Source organism: Lithobates pipiens, unplaced genomic scaffold (genome assembly GCF_037356315.1).
Source record: "Lithobates pipiens isolate NorthernLeopardFrog02 unplaced genomic scaffold, aLitPip1_a1.2 Scaffold_19, whole genome shotgun sequence".
In the NCBI taxonomy this organism is placed as follows: domain Eukaryota; kingdom Metazoa; phylum Chordata; class Amphibia; order Anura; family Ranidae; genus Lithobates; species Lithobates pipiens.
In genome coordinates, this window is record NW_027507764.1 from 536,461,370 (window position 1) to 536,482,095 (window position 20,726).

Consider the following 20,726-nt stretch of genomic DNA (forward strand, 5'->3'; position numbering starts at 1 on the left):
GGGACTGTAAATCATCCCTGCTGCTGATGCTGAGTGCCAGCCTCCACCTCCATGTTGACACATTCATCCTCCTACTCCTCCTCCTCGTCCTCTTCCTGTGTGATGGGTGGGACAGCAGAAACACTGTCTGGATAAAGGGGGCCTTGAGAGGCAAGGAAGTCCTCCTCTTCCTGCTTCTGTTCTGCCTCAAGTGCCCTGTCCATTATTCCACGCAGGGTATGTTCCAACAGGTGACAAGAGGTACAGTGTCACTGATGCATGCACTGTCACTTCTCACCATCCTTGTGGCCTCCTCAAACGGTGACAGGACAGTGCATGAGTTCCTGATCATGCCCCACTGGCGTGGTGGGAAAAAACCGAGCTCCCCTGACCCTGTCATGGTGCCGTAGTCGCACAGGTACTCATTGATGGCCCTCTGCTGCGTGTGCAGCTGCTGCAGCATGGCGAACGTTGAGTTCCACCTGGTGGGCATGTCACATATAAGGCGGTTCTTGGAAAGGTTCAACTCCTTTTGGAGCTCAGCCAGCCAAGCACAGGCATTAAATGATCGGCGGAAATGCACACAGACTTTTCTGGCCTGCTTCAGGACATCCTGTAAGCCCGGGTACCTGCCCAAGAATCGCTGCACCACCAGGTTAAGGATGTGAGCCACACAGGGCACATGGGTCAGTTGTCCCTGTCAGAGGGCAGAGAGGAGGTTGGTGCCATTATCGCAAACCACCAATCCTGGCTTAAGCTGGCGTGGCGTCAAACACCTCTCGGCCTGCCCCTGCAGAGCTGACAAAATATCTGCTCCAGTGTGGCTCCTGTCCCCCAAACAAACCAGCGCAAGCACGGCATGGCATAGTTTTGCCTGCTTACTTGCGTAGCCCCTTGAACGCCTACAGAGCACCGCTGGTCTGAGGACAGAGCACTGGAAGAGGCCATGGAGGAAGAAGAAGAGGAGGGGGTGGAGGAGAGAGGTGTATCACAACCAGTAGTAGCATTTTGGAGGCATGGTGGCGGAACAACCTTCAACACTACTGCACCTTGTCCTGCATCCTTCCCAGCTGCCAGAAGAGTGACCCAATGGGCCGTGAAAGACAGGTAACGTCACTGTCCATGCCTGCTGGACCATGAGTCAGTGTTAATATGCACCTTACCGCAGACCGCCCTGTCCAGCGAGGCAAGGACATTGCCTTCCACATGCCGGTAGAGTGCCGGAATCACCTTCCGGGAAAAAAAGTGGCGTTTGGGGACCTGCCACTGAGGAACTGCACATTGCACAAACTCACGGAAGGGGGCCGAGTCTAGCAACTGAAAAGGTAGCAGTTGAAGTGCTAGCAATTTAGCCAAGCTAGCATTCAACCGCTGGGCATGTGGATGGCTAGGAGAGAACTTCTTTCTACGGTCCAGCAGCTGGGGCAGGGAAATTTGCCTGCTATAATCGGACGTGGGTGTACTGCTAGCAGAGTGCCCGCAAGCACTTGGCTGTGACACACCTAATTCTACATTCCTCTCAGCGCAGGTTTCAGAGAGGACTGAAGGTCTAGTGGGGTTGGAGATCCCAGCTGATGAGGAGCAAGGAGAGGTCCGCTTTGTTCTTTGGTGTGGGTCTTTGAGGTACGCTTGCCAACGAGCTGCATGGCAGGTCAACATATGTCTGGTCAAGCATGTGGTGCCCAAGCGGCTGATGTTTTGGCCACGCGAGATACGCTTGAGACATATGTTGCAAATAGCAGCGGTGCAATCTGATGCACTCGTCTCAAAAAAGGCCCACACCAAAGAACTTTTAGAATAACGCGCAGAGGCAGCGCCCTGCACAGGCGGAGCTCTGCGGTGTGATTCAGTCGGTGTGCTGCCCCTAAGCTGGCCCCTGGAGGGCATCCTGCCTCGTTGGAGATGTGCCTCCTCCTCCTCCTCCTCTCTCCTACCAGGCACCCACGTGGAGTCAGTGCCCTCATCATCCCCTACCTCTTCATCGCTGGAGCAAACCTGGCAGTATGCTGCAGCTTGTGGAACATGACTGGTAGATTGCTGTCCTTCTTGAGCATCCCCTCTCTCTGCGCTCACGCTACTGCCTTCCTCTAGCTAAGTATCATCATCAGAGCCTGCAAAACACTGGGCATCCTCCTGGAGCATGTACCCAACACTGTGCTCAAAGAGTTCAGGGGAATCCTCAGGTGGACGTGGTGGGTCTAGGGAAGTTGTCACTGATGATGACATTGAGACGAGGGAAGAGGATGCGTTGGCAGCTGCTTTGCTAGTACCCTGAGCCTGGGTGAGAGAGGATGAGGAGGATGAAGAGGGCTTGGTCATCCACTCTACCAAGTCTTCGACATGATGCGGCTCAACACGTCCAGCTGCCGAAAATAAGGACAAGCGTGTCCCATGGCCATGTGCTGATGACGATGCACCGCGTCCATGACCAGCACTGTTATCTCTAGACACAGAGCCTGCTTGCCCTCTTTTATCGGCTCGTGCCTGTCTGCCTCTCCTTGTTGGCCTTCCAGACATGGTAATGGCCTGAAGGGAGATGGGAAAACCAGCAATTGGGTAGTGTATATTGTGCTGGAGGCACACAACACCCACTAACTCCTGCAGATGCCTTTATTATAGAACAACAGGAATTAAAGGGCAGATACCGGTGTATACTGTGCTGTGCTGGAGGCACACAACACCAACTAACTCCTGCAGATGGCAGATGGCTCAATTAGAGAAGAGCAAAATAGGTGTATAAATGTGTATACTGCGCTCAGGGCACACAGACAACACCCAGAAACTCCTGCAGATGGCTGATAGCTCAATTACAGAAGAGCAATATAGCTATATAGGTGGATAATGGTGTATACTGCACTAAGGTCACACAGACAACACCCAGAAACTCCTGCAGATGGCTGTTAGCTCAATTACAGAAGAGCGATAACGCTAAATAGGTGGATAACAGACGGTGTATACTGCGTTGAAGGTTTACAGAGAACACCCACTAATTCCTGCAGATGCCAACACACTACACAAGACCGCCGCGCTGGCGGCATTATATAGTGTGGGGTTTGTACTACACAGCCTGAGCTATGATTGGCTCTCCTCGCTGCCGGTGCTGTGATTGGTGAAGCATGCGGGGTCACAGTGCATGCTTGGCCAATCATGAGCCAGCAATGCACTGCGATGGCACAGTGCATTGTGGACCGTGAGCGCCACACAAATTTGTCGCGAACCGCCCACAGAGTTCTGGCTTCGTCAAACGGCGAACAGCCGGTGTTCAAGTCGACCATGTGTTCGACTCGAACACCAAGCTCATCCCTAGAGGACATGCAAGGATAATAAAAAACAGCATTTTAACTTGCACATGATTGGATGATAAAATCAGCAGAGCTTCCATCTATTTCAGATCTACCCCTTAGATTTACAGCGACTGCACTTCCAAATGCACTTTTAGTGTACTTGCAGTGCAAAGTGTATTTGCCTTTCATAAATAACCCCCATTGTGTTAACTACTAGCATACTCCAAGTATAAAGAAAAAAAAAACATATATACTGCCCCATCTATAGTCCCAGGCCAGTCCTAATCAGTTTTATAACTATATATTAAGTAAAAATGTTGGACCCCAGGAGCTCAGATCCAAGGAACCAAACAAATAAATAAAAATAAATAAAGAGAGGGGGGAGCAAGAAAGAAAAGAACAGAGGGAGAAAGAGTGGTAAGGAGGTGATGAAGGGGTGAGGGTAAGGGGGATAGGGAATGGTAAGGTAACCTCAATTATATTTAACAGAGGTTAAGGGTAGTATAGCACTTTGGGCAGTTGTATAATACATTTTAATAGAGGTCTACATGTCAGACCAAAAAGTGTGCAACAGGGGGCTGTATGCAATCACTCACCTCCTGGATGCATAAACACATGCCTTCTTCACTCTATAACAAAGTTATTGCCAATTGAATAGGCCCATTGATGAAATTGGGTCAGTTAACAATTCTGTATTTGTGTATATGAAAGGAAGTGCAGAAAGTGCATTTAACTTCAATTTCTATCGAATGTATTTACTGTGTCTTTTTTGCTTTTTAAACTAATTTTGACCAGAGTCCATTTTTCTAGCTGTTTTAACTTTAAGCCTTGTTTTTCTTTTTTGACTTGTAATTAGGAAACCGAGGAATGAAGATGGAAAGGTGGAATGGCAGTTTTAACCTGAATAACATTTTGAATTTGAATGAAAGTTCCACTGGCTATGTTGGTACCACCTGGATTGATGGAGCTTCCCAGTCCTGGCCTACAGAAACCTCTCCTTTTATTGCTCGATTGACTGGCTTCTTGGTGCCCCCAGAGACAGATTACTACAACCTATATATCAAGGGGGATGATAACTATATGCTATACTTCAATGAAACGGGAGACGCAGCAGGCAAGGTAAAGTATATGAAGAATTTACTTTTCTATGTTGCTCACAATTCTGAGATTGACAGACTGAGTTAAATTTTTTGGGATGAAACAGGGAACCTTTGCCATGAATGAACATTAAAGGATAACTAAACTCAATAACAAAAATGTAATATATTGTTGGTTCAATGCTTATTTTTGACTACAGTGAGGAGAAAATTTGAAGGAGCAGGATGGAAAATTTTTCTCAAATAAATTGATTTCTGCACGTGTATGTGGTTGCAAAGTCAAATGTTAAAAGAAAATTAAATTTTGAAATGCTTTTAAACGTCATTCGTCAAGTGATTGAATGTACTAAGAATTTTTGTACGAATGATCACAATAATTTTTGCATGAACCCTCATGTGTGGCCAACTTTAAAAAAATATGTTAAGGACTAATAATTAAAATCATCATTATTCACTTATAAAATAAATAGGTACTATGAAAGTTATAATACACAGTATTTAAAGCCCAAACTTTTTTTCATTGCCTTATAGAGTGGATTAGTTAGAATCCTCTGGTTTTATTGCCCCCCTGAGTCCCCACTGGGGAGATTCAATCTCTCTATTTGTCTTGATGGCCCCTGTCACCAGACAAGAGACAACACTTTGAACTTAAAGGGGTTGTAAAGGCAGAGTTTTTTTTATCTTAATGCATTTTATGCATTAAGATTATTATTATTATTATTATTATTACTAGAAAATGCATTTCCTGGAGAAAATGCGTAGGAATGCTGAATAGCATCAAAACCACCCCATCATCTTGCCCCCATCAAAACTGCCCATCATATTCCTGTATTATAAATCAGTACATGGTGTGTCTGTGCTCTCCCCCACTGCCCATCACTGTGTATAAGAAGCGTTGGTAACCATGGAAACAAAACAGACAACAAAAGCCTGGCTGCCCTAAATTTAATGACATTTTCTGAAATTATCACTAAACTTTTTCACAAAAACTGTAAAATATATCAAAGTTTTAAAGTTTGTTTGGCGTCTGTAGGTGAAAGCATGAAGGAGCTGAAACTTTTGGCAGTGGAAGAAGATTTGACAGATTTTAAGCATGCTCTCATTGACTTCATTGTTAAAAAAAAAGTGTTAAAAAGCTTAATATAAATAGTAGAAAAATAGGCGAAAGAGCTGAAAGAGCTGAACGTTTTCAAAGTGGAATGACTTTAATAGCTGAAAGTATGCAGAAGTTACACAGAGCCAAAAAAACGTACGGAATAATAAAATTAAAAAGATGATGATGATGATGATTTAATAAATAAAAAAACAAATAACAATAGTGGGACTGCTAAAGCATTCCCACTAATTATTATACAGGTTTTATATAGCACCAACAGTTTGCGCAGCGCTTTACAACATTAGGGCAGACATCACAGTTACATTACAATTTGGTACAAGAGGAATCAGAGGGCCCTGCTCATTAGAGCTTACAATCTAAAAAGGAAGGGTCAATTGATACAAAAGGTAATAGCTGTGGGGAGAATGAGCTGACGGAGGAAGTAAAACAGTGTTATTTAGAAGCAGGATAGGCTTCTTTGAAGAGAAAGGGTTTTCAGGGATCGCCTAAAGATGGCTAGATTAGGGGACAGTCGGACAGATTGGGGTAGGGAGTTCCAAAGGATGGGAGAAGCTCTGGAGAAATCCTGGAGGCGAGCATGGGAGGAGGTGACAAGGGAGCTAGAGAGCAGGAGGTCTTGGGATGACCGAAGAGAGCGGCTTGGTTGGTATTTTGGGACTAGGAGCAGAGTTATGGATGGATGGCTTTGTAAATTATTGTTTGAACTTTGAATTTTATTCGTTGGGTGAGTGGAAGCCAGTGAGATAAAGATAAGAAAAACCTGCTGTGTCTGAATGGATTCACAGAGCTCTGACTTGGTTTGGGTACCCCCTGTAACAACCTGCTGGCTGAGGGGCACTCAAAGGAGGGAGGGGCTAGGAGCAGCAAAGAGGGACCTGGGAAGAGGAGGATTCGGGCTGCTCTGTGCATAACCAACTGCACAGAAGAGGTAAGTATAACATATTTGTTTTTTGCTTTTTTACACAAGCCTTTGCAATCACTTTAAGGGTACATTTTATTTAAAGTGATACTAAACAAACACTATTTCATGTATATTCTCTCTTCTGTTTCTGTATGTGGATAATGGTACTGTAATGATTTTAATTAATTGATGTACAGCTATCACATGATCCAGATCTTTTCCAGCCTGTCTGCAGGGAATCATAAGCAGGAGGAGCTGCTAGTCCTCTACTGCTGGTCACATGTTAAAAAAAAAAACTGCTTTTGGAATACATAGTAAAAATAAAAAAAATAAAAATAATAATAATATCAAAAAACTGTTTTAAATTGTCAGGCCAATATATATTTGAAATAATATCTTTTTTATTTTATGGAAATAACATGGTGTGGGTGGATTTCTGCCAGTCATAGGCTGTGTCATGCCCCTCCAGCCTGTGTCTTAGAATAAGAGGGAGGTGAATCAAGATGTAATAACTCACCCCTATTGTGTTTAGCTGGTTAGTGGGCATGAAGGAGGAGGAGGGAGTGGGCTGTCATTTACCACTGTGTATACGCCCACATGTGTGACTCTGTAGTCACATGGGCTGCTCAGAATTGGGGACATAGATAGAAGGCGGAGATAGAGAAGAGCAGGATCAACCAGGTTTTTTGCAGACTACAGAAAATAAATCTCATTGTGACTGAGAATGAACAGCATGTAATACACCATTTATTGATAGATTTTTATGATGTGGGTTTAGTAAAAACTTTAACTTCCCCCAGCACTTAAAGTAGTCAAAAAATGTTAACATTTTAACATTTTGGATAGAGTAAGGGAGGGTTATAACACATGTAATGTTTTTTTTTGTTTTGCCATTTGTGTCCCATTGGGCAGATTCCCCTTTACCTGTTCCTTAGCCAAACAGGAAGTAAGAGGAAATCCCTCCAAAGTGAGAGAATCTCTGGTTGTCCATTTGAGATTTATTTTCACTTTTGATGATAATGGTAAACATGCCAAATAGAGAGGTTGAATCTCTCCAAATGGGCCCTAGACAGTTAAACAAATCTGACAGGTGTTTTAATCCCTCTCCACTCTATTCAAACAAAGTTTAGTTACACTATAAAATGTATGGCCTTTTGGCTAAGATCAAGTGTAGTGTCGGTTGTTATCAGTGTTCAGTAGTAATGCGCCATCATTCTAGTCTTTTGATAGGAATAGCTGGCTGTATAGTGTCCCTGCTGGCATGATGAGGGCTCTAAAGGATAGTAATGTCTGGAACAGAAAACGGGGGGTGCCCACAGGATGTGGGGTATGAGAGAAATTCCCCCGGAAGACTGGAGGGGCTCAGTGCCTCCTGATTGTAATGGGTTTACCTTGTCCGGCCATGGGCTGGGAAGGGAGGGAATCTGCGGTGTTGTGGCCCCTGGGAGTTAGTCGCCCCAGGGGATGCACCTATTATCACTTGGGCGTGGGAAATCCACTGTGAGAAGTGAGCACATGGTCATGACACTAAATCGTTTTCTGCACTGTGCCTCTTGGGCTAGGCCTTATTTAATTAATTTTTTCTCTTCCTGTCTTTCCTGACTTTTGTCTGTGTTTCTTTTCTTGCTAAGATGGAGGGCGAGGGTCCTCGGGCCTACCCTGAAATCTAGGGGGAGGATGTGTGACCATCAGATTCCTTCCTCCCCTGAACAGAGAAGGGGTCTCTCTTTAGGTGAGCACCCTCAACTAGTACTAGTTGGTCAGCTTTGGCTGACCATGAGCTATGGGATCTGCAAGGCCTTTTGGCTAAGTGGACGAAGTTGAGCTTTGCCTCTGTCAGGAGCCTTGTGCACCTGGGGGGTCAGATTAAGGACCTACTCCTTTAGGGGGTGGTCAAGAGACACACCCTTAAGTGCATTTTTATGTGTGTGTTTCCTCTCCTCAATGGCAACTCAACATTTTGAATTTAGTCCAAGTGAAAGTGGTTATCACTCAGGACTCCATAGATAACATAGATAGGGTCACTGCTTTACACATGGGGTACCTTTACTTGAACAGATGACTGAACTGTAGTTAACTTCCTCTGTGTTAATGCACACCACTATGAACATTGTTGCATTTAGGAGGGACATGCTGAGCCTATGCCCTCTCCACCTGTCCAGCAGATCGCTGCTACCTCACTCCCAGTAATGAAATGGGCCCTGATGTGTGCCTAGCACGGGCTCCATGCGTGTACTAACTTAACTCTTTCTCTTCCGTACCTATGTACAGACTGAGGACTTCTGTGGTGCTGATCTTCTCCCATTGCTATGGGAGACAGACCATTCACAGAGAGAGTGCCGACAACTTCTCCTACAAGAGGCTATCCCACCTGCCACATGTATACACTTATGACAGACTGCATGTGGAAACTTTGTTGCCCTTGGTAACCACTTGTTTGTTCTCCACACTGTTTTGATGCTTACGGAGCTGTCTTCATACCCCAATGTGTCTCAACTGACCAAAGAGTGAACTATGTGTGCCGGTTACTTGCATTACATCCTTTTAGTAACTTCAGACCAGGCAAGGACAAGGTTTACAAAGCTTAGCCGAAAATTCTCAGCATACAGAACAAAGTGCACAGTCTTTTCCTAACATCCCTAATTCCTAACTCAAGCTTTGTAGCTTCCCCAGCATACCTGCACAGGAAAGAATCCATTATGCCAGATTTCCAGATTTGATTTCTTTGGCCGATTTGACGATTTCAGTACTCCCGTACTATGTAAAAGGCTCTTTATCCATTTCTGGATTTGGCAGTAGGCCAGACGGGACTCTGGCAATGGCATCATGCCTCTTACTATGCGCATCCCATCATCAGCCTCTTCTTCAACCCCCTTTTGGACTGGACCTCTGTCCCTTTTTATAAAGCACAGAATCAGTGGGTCGGATCCAGGAAAGCCTGCCAAGAAAGACCCAGAAATCATATTAACTCTAACCTTCCTGGATGGGGCAGCATTAGATTCAACCTGCTAACAGGTTGGGTGCCAGAAACTACCCACACCAAGGATTCCTGATTCACACATTTTCGTTCCATTTCTAAAGCATTGATTGTGATCCTTTTATAATGTCAGTTATATAAACACAATACCCATACATGTATATAGTTCTAACAATATGGCTTTCTTTCCTCTGTCAGATGAACGTGGCACATGGTAGCAGGTCACCTTCCTACACCTGGTATTCCTCTCAGAAATCACAGACTTTCTTCCTCAAGAAGGGAAAGCCGTAAGTGTGCGGATTATTAGATCTGGGCGTGCAAACAATTGGTGCATGATTACGTTTAGTTCAGAATTCACAGTGTATGTATTTTTTTTATAACAATTTATATAGATATATACTCAAAATGAATATGGTGCACCACCTCCCAATGCTCCATAATTTTACCGCTGTGCCACAAATATCTACTGTATGTGAATAAACTAAATAAATACATTTTATTTTCTCTCACACCAACTGCTGACACTTTAAATATAAATTTACCATCCCAAATATACCTGTTCCAAAAAAAATAAGAAGTACAGTGACGCTGTCATGAAAAAAAATAATAAAAAAAAAATATTCAAATAAATATATATAAAACAATAATCAGAAATTACAATCCCCCCAGTGTCCACTCATGAAAAAAACTTCCAACTTTCACAATATATCAGATGATAATATTCTTCTCAGTATTCAAGTTCTCCATAGCTCGTGCTCAGTGTCACCAACTCCCTGCAGGACACTCACTCACCAGATTTAATGTGTCTCATTTTCATGATTGGCATACCAAGCTTTTTCTTTAAATTCTCCACTCCATCACAGGAACTTTTCACATCAGATTATTCATAAACAGCAATAATCATCTCATTAGAGAAAAAAAAAGGTACAATATAGTACAGTATTGTTAAAAATACAATTAATTTAATCTCCATTAAAAATCTACTCACTAGCCAACATTCTTTCATGCCAATGTAAAGGACAAACAGTCGCTACAATGTTCAGATACAATTAGACTGGCTGACAACCTCAGCATCTCACCTGACAGAACTTTCCGTCACTTCCACTTTAGTTCCTGTGTAAAATGTCACTTCTGGTTGCCCTACAGCCACGTCCCCATGTGTTTCGTCATCACAACTTTGTCCATGGAATAATGGGATGTGAAGAGTTCCTGTAGTGTAATATTTCAGTTCTCTGATTGGTTCCGTGCCAAGTAGCTGATCTCCTGTGTTCAGAATGCAGAAGCTCAGCACAAGACCTGGAAGCAAGTGGAGATCACTGGAGTAGGGGTGTCTACTCCATTGATTTCTAGCTTCTAGGGGCATCAGGTGGGTATGGTACCAAGCTGGGCCAATGTAATTAAGCATAAAATATCCAAAGCAGGGAGAACTTGTAGTAATTTTTAAGAAAGCTATACACATTTAAACAGGTAACAGCTGCCAGTAGCCTGTAATACTCTATGAGAGGCTAAATGCTGTTGAAGCTGGACGGGGCTGAATGGTTCATGGAGCAGTACAAACATTTAGGGCAGTATGTGCCCAGGGATGAAGGCTTGGAACCCAAGCAGTCTGCATTCTGAGCATACGGTCAGATAGTCCAGCAGGAGGCTCATCAATTCGTGCTGTATAGCAGGAGGATGTTTATGGTGAATTCTGATAGATTTTTTTCATCAGTGTATTATCAGTCTTAAGCTGGTCATACACTGGTAGAATTCACTTAAAAATTTATCATTTTAAAAACATTTGTTCAATTGAATATTCATTAGTGGGGTCAAATCAACATTTAATTTCAACCACAGTGACAAAATTCAAAGGAGCGGGTTGGAAAATGTTTCTCAAATAAACAAATTTCTAACACTGTATGTGGTTTTTGTTTGGGAAATTACATTAATTCCAAAACTGAAAAGCAAAGAGAGGTTTGAATTACTCTCAAAGATCTTTTGTCCAGTCATTGAATGTACAAAGAATATTTATATGAACATATGACTATCCCCCCCCCCCCCCCACACACACACACACACACACACACACAGAACAAATGGAATAGCAGAGACTCAGCTGTTACACCTTTATAGACTCAGACTATCTAACTCTGTGTTTTACATGTTTTTTTTTTAGTTGTTACATTGAAGCCTACATCCAGAATGGCGGCGGGGCTGCAAACATTGATTTGGGTCTGTACCAATTCAAAAGCTCATACACCAACCAACAAACTCCCGAGGCAGTGCAAGAAATCCAGAACATACAGGCTCAGGCTGATACAGTTCTGGAGCAGCAGGTGATTTTTCTGAAATGCCATTTCAGTGTTTTAAAAATGTTGTTTACAACCAGCATTTTCAGAAGGAGAAATTGCCATTGGAAGTGCATGTGTTTAAGTCATGACAGGTATCCATGTAGCAGCCATTCACAACCTTTTTAACATGGAGGAGCCTTTAAAATAATTTTATTTTTTGTTAATAGTTACTATGTCTACATCTCAAAGTACATTGGAATGATGGTCATTGGGGAGGATGTTCATTACATTTGTGGTCATTGGGGAGAATCCCTCCTTACAGATGGCTAAAAAGTTCATTTCTGTCAGTGGTTACTTATCTAAGAGTGAGACATTTTTCATTGTAACCTATGGAGGAACCCTAGTGTTCCATGCAATCCTGGTTAAGAATGGCTGCCCTAAAGTTTATATAAACCCAATAAAAAAATGTAATATATCTCAGTGTACCAGTCCTTAGATATGGTAGCTGCATTTGTTTCCTTTTTTCCTTTATTTTTCACCTGGTGATTCTGCCAGTAATGTGCTTCCTGTCCCAGGCTGACAACATCAACTCTTATATTGTATCTTTGAAGGATCAGCGTTTCACCCTAGGACAGCAAATATATTAGAACACATCCCCTTCTCTTCATCTTCATAACATTGGGGAAGGTGTTTTGTAGTTCACAGTAGTGAACTAGGCTGGTGTTCATAACACTATTTAAGCTATGAGCACACTGGATTTTTGATAGAGCAACAGGTATTTTTCTGTTATTCCAGTGTTTAAGAGACACAACTTGGAGAAGTGTGCATGTAGGGGAACAATTTGCTGCATGTTTATTTTTTCCCATACATACAGTACACTGTCAGGGTTAGGGTAGTCATGATGAATAGTTGATAGCAGATGGGCTATAGGTGCTTGATCTGGCATTCACATGTGTTTTTGGTGGTGACATCTCTGCACCCAAATCTCCTGTGTTGGACACCCAGCATTGACAACTGATCAATTATTGTTATTGTTTTGAACTCTACTATTGATAGTAAAGATGTTAAATAATGGTTTAGAAGTTAGAAGGTGGCCAAGCAAGGTCTGATGCATGCCCTCAGAAAATATAAGCCAGCAGTACATTATGATTTACGAAGGCTATATACACCCATCTGCCCTCTCACCTCCAGAGTGACAGTCCAGAGTGATAGCATTTGTAATATATAATTAGTTGATATATGTACATTAAGATGGTGCGGGGCGAGGGTAGGGAGGGTTAGGGGGGAGGGTTTGGGTAGCTGAGGAAAGAGTATTGCTATATTATATAAGTCTTGCAATATTTATAATAAGTAGAAAGGTATCTGTTACTTTTTATATTGTAATTTTTGTCATTGTTAGGCCACGTATGTAATATTACTATATAAATTAATAAAAAAAAAAAAGTATTAAAGTAAAAAAAGAGTGACAGTCAACAGTGAAAGAAATGTAATGGTAATGGACATTCAGTCTTTCACAACAGACAGGCCATTGGCCAGATACAAAGCATGTGCCTTTTCTAGATGGAGATGAACTATGCCCAGACTACTGGGACTGTGTGAATGTGGATGTGAGGTCACATGCCATCAATCCAGAGAGCTGGCAGAACACATTTTACTAAAAAAAATGTCTTCTTTTCTCATAACCATGGACCAGCATTTGTTTTAAAGATGAAGTTTAGGTATGGCATCCCCATAGGAGCTGCAAATGACAAGCAGGTGTCCTGCTGCATTGTGAACACATGCAGTCATTTGCTTGGCACAGGCTCAATTCAAGGAACACTTTGCATTTTACATTTTCTCAATGATTTGATGAGGTGGAGAGACAGGACGGTGATATCGCAATCTGCACCTCGTGCAATCAAAGAACACTTTGCATTTATTGAGAGAATGCAAAGTGTTCTCTGAGTAACACCTGTGCCAAACTATCTCCTGTGTTCAAGTAGCAGCAACATGCAGTCACTTGGGAAGAAGCTAGTGGCAGTCACTATAGCAGCAGTGCCCGCTACAGTGATTTTCCCAGCTTCCATAGGGATCCCAGAGGTATGACACATACCTACTTAAAATGGTCCAAGGTGGATCAATGGAACTATTTAAAAACTGTCATACCTAAATATCAGCTTTTAGTTACTGGGTTATGCTGCCTGCCAGCCCATACATTATTAGGGTCTGAATTATGCATTACCATTTATGCTGGGCTTCACCTTAAATCATATGCCAAGGCAAAAAATAAAAATAAATGCAGCACATATGTGCAATACATGCACATTCAGGGCTGGTGCTACCACTAGGCAAACTAGGCAGCCGCCTAGTGTGCCCTGCTGCCTAGGGCACCCAGACACTGGTGTTCCTGCTCTCTCTTCTCTCTGCAGCAAGCAACTACAGGCATACCCCACTTTTAAGTACACAATGAGGTTTATTTATTAAAGCTGGAAAGTGAAAAATCAGGCTCACTTCTGCATCGAAACCAATGAGCTTCTAACCCCAGCTTGTTCAATTAAGCTTTGGTAATAAAACCTGGAAGCTCATTGGTTTGTATGCAGAAGTGAGCCTGATTTTGCACTTTCCAGCTTTAGTAAATAAACCCCATTGCGTACTTAAAAGTGGGGTATGCCTGTAAGTGCCAGCATTAGCAGGCAGCCGCCGCTCTGTTCGAAAATTGTGTAAGAGGCTCAGCGGCAGTGGTGGACTGTCTGTGTCCCGACTCCCAAATGAATGGAAGCAAGCAAATATTCATTGATGGGCGCTGGTGAGGCTTCAATTGATGGGCGTTGGTGAGGCTGCATTTGATGGGCACTGATGGGCAGCATTTGGTGAGTGCTTCATTAAAAAGGTGGGGTATACATGGGCAGGGAAAAGAGGGTGAAATCAGGGGTGGAGCCATGGGGAGCGGCAAAATTAGGTTTTGCCTAGGGTGTCGCAAATCCTTACACCAGCCCTGTGCACATTTTCCATACTTTTTCCCTTTAAAGACCCCTCAAGTACAGAAACACTGTAACAAAATAAGGGGGCTTCTGATTGGCTGTGTGTTGGTACCAAGAGGTACAAGTTCCCACCCAACTTCTTCTTGATAGAACAACAACCCACCTGCTTGTAGCCCTCTGCCTGTGCCATATAGTGGCAATCTCCATGTCATAGGCCTTCCACGACATCCTAGCTATTAGTCTTTAAATTCAAAAGAAAACAAATTCCACACAAACAGTACAGTATTCACACTTTACTGATGGTTCTTCAGAAGATGGCAGTAACCAGTCACATCACATGGACATACTATCCAGGGTCACTTGACATTATTTTTGTCAATCACATATAGTGGACAAACCACAGCAATCATTCTGTGAAAGCAGCACATCACCCATAAACTATCTTCCACTGAACAGTCCCTCTCCTTCCCAGGGTCATTAGTACTCAGAGGGCTCTGACTTGCCATAGGGCTCTGTGCATCCAGCTCACGTCTCCCTGCATGTTCTTCAACAGACAGGATCATTGCACCTCTATCTGTACACTTCCCCCAGGTCATTCAGAGGCATATAACTCACAATGAAGAACACTTGGCCTGGCATGAAAGACCTTTTTCTAATCTACTGTAGCCTCCACCAACCATAGGATATAGAAAGACTACCTTACCCTGTCCTCCAGCCCTATCCAGGGCCTATGTGCAGTTGACTAGATCTGCATACTGGTGTGGCATCTGGCTTCCATTCCCAATTGCACTGGGCTCCTCTTAACCTGATATATATGTATGGGCACTGACTTCACCTCTTACATCCCTACAGAAAGGTTGCATCTAAAAGGGACCTAACACCCAATTACATTATTCACTTTTACCACACACCTTTTGGGACAGAGAGACCTAGTGGCAAACTAGCTAACTGCACGTTCTTACATGTTGATATGGCAGAAATTCACTCTGCTCCAAAGTCCTGTTATGCATTTTTGAGGACTGAGTAATGTTAGCCCTGCCCAGTGTCTTTTGATAGACTTCTCAACCACTCCCACTCTCATATCGCTACAATATAAAGGGTAATCATTCTGTAGTCCAAGATGAGAATTAGTAAGGCTAACCAGACTCCTTGAAATAACACAGGCAAAGAGCACAGCACACAGAACAGCTCCTAATATTTGGAATGATCAACTGTTTTTTTCTTTTTTTGGCACTTATCAAATAGATACAGTATGACAAAATGCTTTCCATGTTAATTTAACAGACCAAAAGGGAGCAAAGAAGAGGCGATGATTGTAAGGGTTTACATACACTTTAAATAAAAGGTGGTATGGTTCACAGAAACTTTCCTGCAGATACCCATATAATTAGGTGACCCATTTTTAAGTCTTTTTAGGATAGCGGTGGGAATCTACCTACAGTTTATGCACAAGACCATACAGTCTTTAATGTAAGCATTGTACTGACCTTCTTGATGTGTTTGGTATTTTTATTTCCTCAGGTTATTACATTATTAAATTGGAACACAACTCAACAAGCAGTAGAAGAAGTTCAGACAATTACAGTGACCAAAGATTGTACTGATTCATGTTCAGACATGTATTACAAACTCATCTTTGGAGCAGAAGAAACAGGTACAAATGTCATGACTTGAATTTTGTAGCAAAAATTGTCCATGGATGTTGGTATAAAAGCCTTTATAGGTTATTCGTTAAAGTGGAGGTCCGCTCATTGGAATTCTCCCCCCTTCCGGCGCCACAATTGGCACCTTTCAGGGGGGAGGGGGTGCAGGTACCTGTACAGTACAGGTATCTGCACCCACTTCCGGCATAGATTCTGCAGAAGGTATGCCCCTTTCCGCAGAATCTACGCCCCTTTCCGAAAGTCCCCCGCTGCCTGCTGGGAAACACAAGGATCCCAGAGACAGCGGGGACCATCCTTATTGCGCAGCGCGACTCGCGCATGCGCAGTAGGGAACCGGGAAATTAAGCCAAAAGGCTCCACTTCCTGATTCCCATACCCAAGATGGCGGGGAAGCACCCGAGAGACGATCAAGAGATCGGCTTCGGGTGCCGACATCGCGGGTACGCTGGGCGGGTAAGTGTCACTATTTTAAAAGTCAGCAGCTGCAGTATTTGTAGCTGCTGGCTTTTAAAAAAAAAAAAAACGGCGGACTCCCGCTTTAAGTTAAACGTGAATGATGGTTGTTGAATCATTGCTCTCACTCCCACTGTAACATGTGCATACCTCCCAACTTTTCGAGATGGGAAGGAGGGACACCTATTAGCAAAAGTTTGTAGGCATAGGACACACCCCCTTAAAAGGAGAATTATACAAAAAAGTTAAACGCACAAGTATTTTCTTACCATTTCCATTCCTTTATATTGGCTTTTGAAATTTACAAATGCAGCAATTCAAAAATTGGATAAAAGGTTTAGCACTTGGAAAATTTTTTAGAAAGATGAATAGTGCGTTTTATATACAACTACCGGTATATACATCAGGCCAAAATGAGGGACAAATGTGGAGGAAAGAGAAACAGAGGGACAGTGTTCTAAATCAGGGACAGTTGGGAGCTATGCATATGTACCACAACTGTGGTTTTCATCATACTGTAGGTAGTAAAGTAAATGATCAGCACATTAGAAGTAGCCAATAAATATTAATTTCCCAGCAGCTGGATAAACTCTCCCTTGCAGAGAAATAATTACATTTAACACAAAACCAAGCACTTAACAGAGGCATTAATCCCCAAAACAGTCCAAAAAGTATATCAAATAAAGTACATGTGTCACAATCATTAATATGTCATATTCTCTTGGATCTTAAACCCACAAAAAAAGTTCAATGTGCAGGCTGATCACACATACAGTGGTGTGAAAAAGTGTTTGCCCCCTTCCTCATTTCCTGTTCCTTTGCATGTTTGTCACACTTAAGTGTTTCGGAACATCAAACCAATTTAAACAATAGTCAAGGACAACACAAGTAAACACAAAATGCAATTTGTAAATGAAGGTGTTTATTATTAAAGGTGAAAAAAAATCCAAACCATCATGGCCCTGTGTGAAAAAGTGATTGCCCCCCTTGTTAAAACATACTATAACTGTGGTTGTCCACACCTGAGTTCAATTTCTCTAGCCACACCCAGGCCTGATTATTGCCACACCTGTTCACAATCAAGGCATCACTTAAATAGGAGCTGCTTGACACAGTAAGGTCCACCAGAAGATCCTTAAAAGCTACACATCATGCCGAGACCCAAAGAAATTCAGGAACAATTGAGAAAGAAAGTAATTGAGATCTATCAGTCTGGAAAGGGTTATAAAGCCATTTCCAAAGCTTTGGGAATCCAGCGAACCACAGTGAGAGCCATTATCCACAAATGGCGAAGACATGGAACAGTGGTGAACCTTCCCAGGAGTGGCCGGCCGCCCAAAATTACCCCAAGAGCGCATCGACGACTCATCCAAGAGGTCACAAAAGACCCCACAACAACGTCCAAGGAACTGCAGGCCTCACTTGCCTCAGTTAAGGTCAGCGTTCATGCCTCCACCATCAGGAAAAGACTGGGCAAAAATGGCCTGCATGGCAGAGTTCCAAGGAGAAAACCACTGCTGAGCAAAAAGAACATCAAAGCTCGTCTCAATTTCTCCACAACACATCTTGATGATCCCCAAGACTTTTGGGACAACATTCTGTGGACCGATGAGACAAAAGTGGAACTCTTTGGAAGGTGTGTGTCCAAGTATATCTGGCGTAGAAGGAACACTGCATTTCATAAAAAGAACATTATACCAACAGTAAAATATGGTGGTGGTAGTGTGATGGTCTGGGGCTGTTTTGCTGCTTCAGGACCTGGAAGACTTGCCGTGATAAAAGGAACTATGAATTCTGCTGTCTACCAAGAGATCCTGAAGGAGAATGTCCGACCATCTGTTCGTGTACTCAAGCTGAAACGAACTTGGGTTCTGCAGCAGGACAATGATCCTAAACACACCAGCAAGTCCACCACCGAATGGCTGAAGAAAAACAAAATGAAGACTTTGGAGTGGCCTAGCCAAAGTCCTGACCTGAATCCTATTGAGATGTTGTGGTATGACCTTAAAAAGGCCGTTCATGCTCGAAAACCCTCTAATATAACTGAATTAGGACAATTCTGCAAAGATGAATGGGCCAAAATTCCTCCAGGACGCTGTAAAAGCCTCATTGCACGTTATCGCAAACGCTTGGTTGCAGTTGTTGCTGCTAAGGGTGGCCCAACCAGTTATTAGGTTTAGGGGGCAATCACTTTTTCACACAGGGCCATGATGCTTTGGATTTTTTTTTCACCTTTAATAATAAACACCTTCATTTACAAATTGCATTTTGTGTTTACTTGTGTTGTCCTTGACTATTGTTTAAATTGGTTTGATGTTCCGAAACACTTAAGTGTGACAAACATGCAAAGGAACAGGAAATGAGGAAGGGGGCAAACACTTTTTCACACCACTGTAGTTACATAGTAGGTGAGGTTAAAAAAAGTCCATCAAGTCCTACCTATGTGTGTGATTATATGTCAGTATTACATTGTATATCCCTGTATGTTGCAGTCGTTCAGGTGCTTATATAACAGTTTTTTTAAACTATCTATGCCCCCCGTTGAGACCACCGCCTTTGGAAGGGAATTCCACATCCTTGCCGCTCTTACAGTAAAGAACCCTCTACGTAGTTTTAGGTTAAACCTATTTTCTTCTCATTTTAATTAGTGGCCATGTGTCTTGTTCCCCTTTCCGCTAAAAAAACGTTTTATCCCTATTTTGGGGTCACTAGTATGGTATTAAATAATTGAAATCATATCAAATGTCTCTTCTCCAGAGAGAATAAGTTCAGTGCTCGCAACCTTTCCTCATAATATCCTCCAGACCCTTTATTAGCTTAGTGGCCCTTCTTTGTACTCGCTCCATTTTCAGTACATCCTTCCTGAGGACAGGTGCCCAGAACTGGAAAGCATACTTTAGGTGCAGCCGGACCAGAGTCTTGTGGACCGGGAAAATTATCGTTTTATCTCTTGAGTTGATCCCTTTTTAATGCATGCCAATATTCTGTTTGCTTTGTTAGCAGCAGCTTGGCATTGCATGCCATTGCTGAGCCTGTCATCTACTAGGACCCCCAGGTCCTTTTCCATTCTAAATTCCATGCTTATCTGCCTTCCCACTGATGATGTTCTCCAAAAAAAGGAAAATAAACACAATATAGTATAGCATGTTCAATATTAATAATTATTAATAAATCATATTAACTGGTGATATCATATGTGCTCACATTCAAAAAATATATTTCCGTGAATAGATATCACCAAATCCAAACTTCCTCAAATACTTCTTCCTTATTTACCCTTACCCTGAAATTCTTTAAACAGGTCTTTCATAAGCCACTGTGCTATAAATTTGTTGCTGCACCTCTTTTGAGACTCATTCACTTGAGTGGTTCCAATATGGAATTTCAAATAACACAAAAAACAAAAACACTCAAATAGCATATAAAATGCATATCCCTTTAACCTCGTGAGAATTCTACAAAATGCAACATGACCCACAAAATCATTCCATGCTTCTTATGCCCCGTACACATGAGAGGGATTAAGTCTGACAGACCTCCAAAGGAGTTCCGCCGGAGTTCCGACGGAGTTCTGACAGACTTTTCGGCCGAACGGACTTGGCCACACACGATCACACTAAACTCCGACGGATTCGAACGTGATGACGTACGACCTGACTCGAATAAGGAAGTTCATAGCCAGTAGCCAATAGCTGCCCTAGCGTCGGTTTTAGTCCGTCGGAGTAGCATACACACGAGCGGAGTTTTCGAAGGGGACCGGGTCCGGCGGAGTTCCTTCGGGAAAATTTGAAGCATGCTTCATTTCTAAAGTCCGTCAGACTTTGGCGAATCAAAAGTCCGTTGCAGCCCACACACGATCGGATAGTCTGACGGACTCGGTCCTTCGGACTTTGGATGTTGAAAAGTCCGCTCGTGTGTACGCGGCATTAGAGACTTCTAAATAAATGCAATTATAAATCCTTTTTGATTGCTTCCTTCTACTTGGCTCAAACCATGGATGTTGATACAGCCAAAAAACAAATAC

The 20,726-nt window shown here is 42.8% G+C and overlaps 1 protein-coding gene across 1 annotated transcript in view; it reads left to right on the plus strand.

The window, feature by feature from the left end:
* The window catches only part of PKHD1L1 (PKHD1 like 1), a 309,471-nt gene that overhangs the window by 55,489 nt on the left and 233,256 nt on the right, over window positions 1-20,726 (plus strand). The window contains exons 14-17 of the mRNA XM_077493225.1: window positions 4,120-4,382; window positions 9,554-9,642; window positions 11,511-11,670; window positions 16,107-16,239. Coding sequence (XP_077349351.1) covers window positions 4,120-4,382; window positions 9,554-9,642; window positions 11,511-11,670; window positions 16,107-16,239 — 645 coding nt within the window. The remainder of the gene's footprint in view (window positions 1-4,119; window positions 4,383-9,553; window positions 9,643-11,510; window positions 11,671-16,106; window positions 16,240-20,726) is intronic.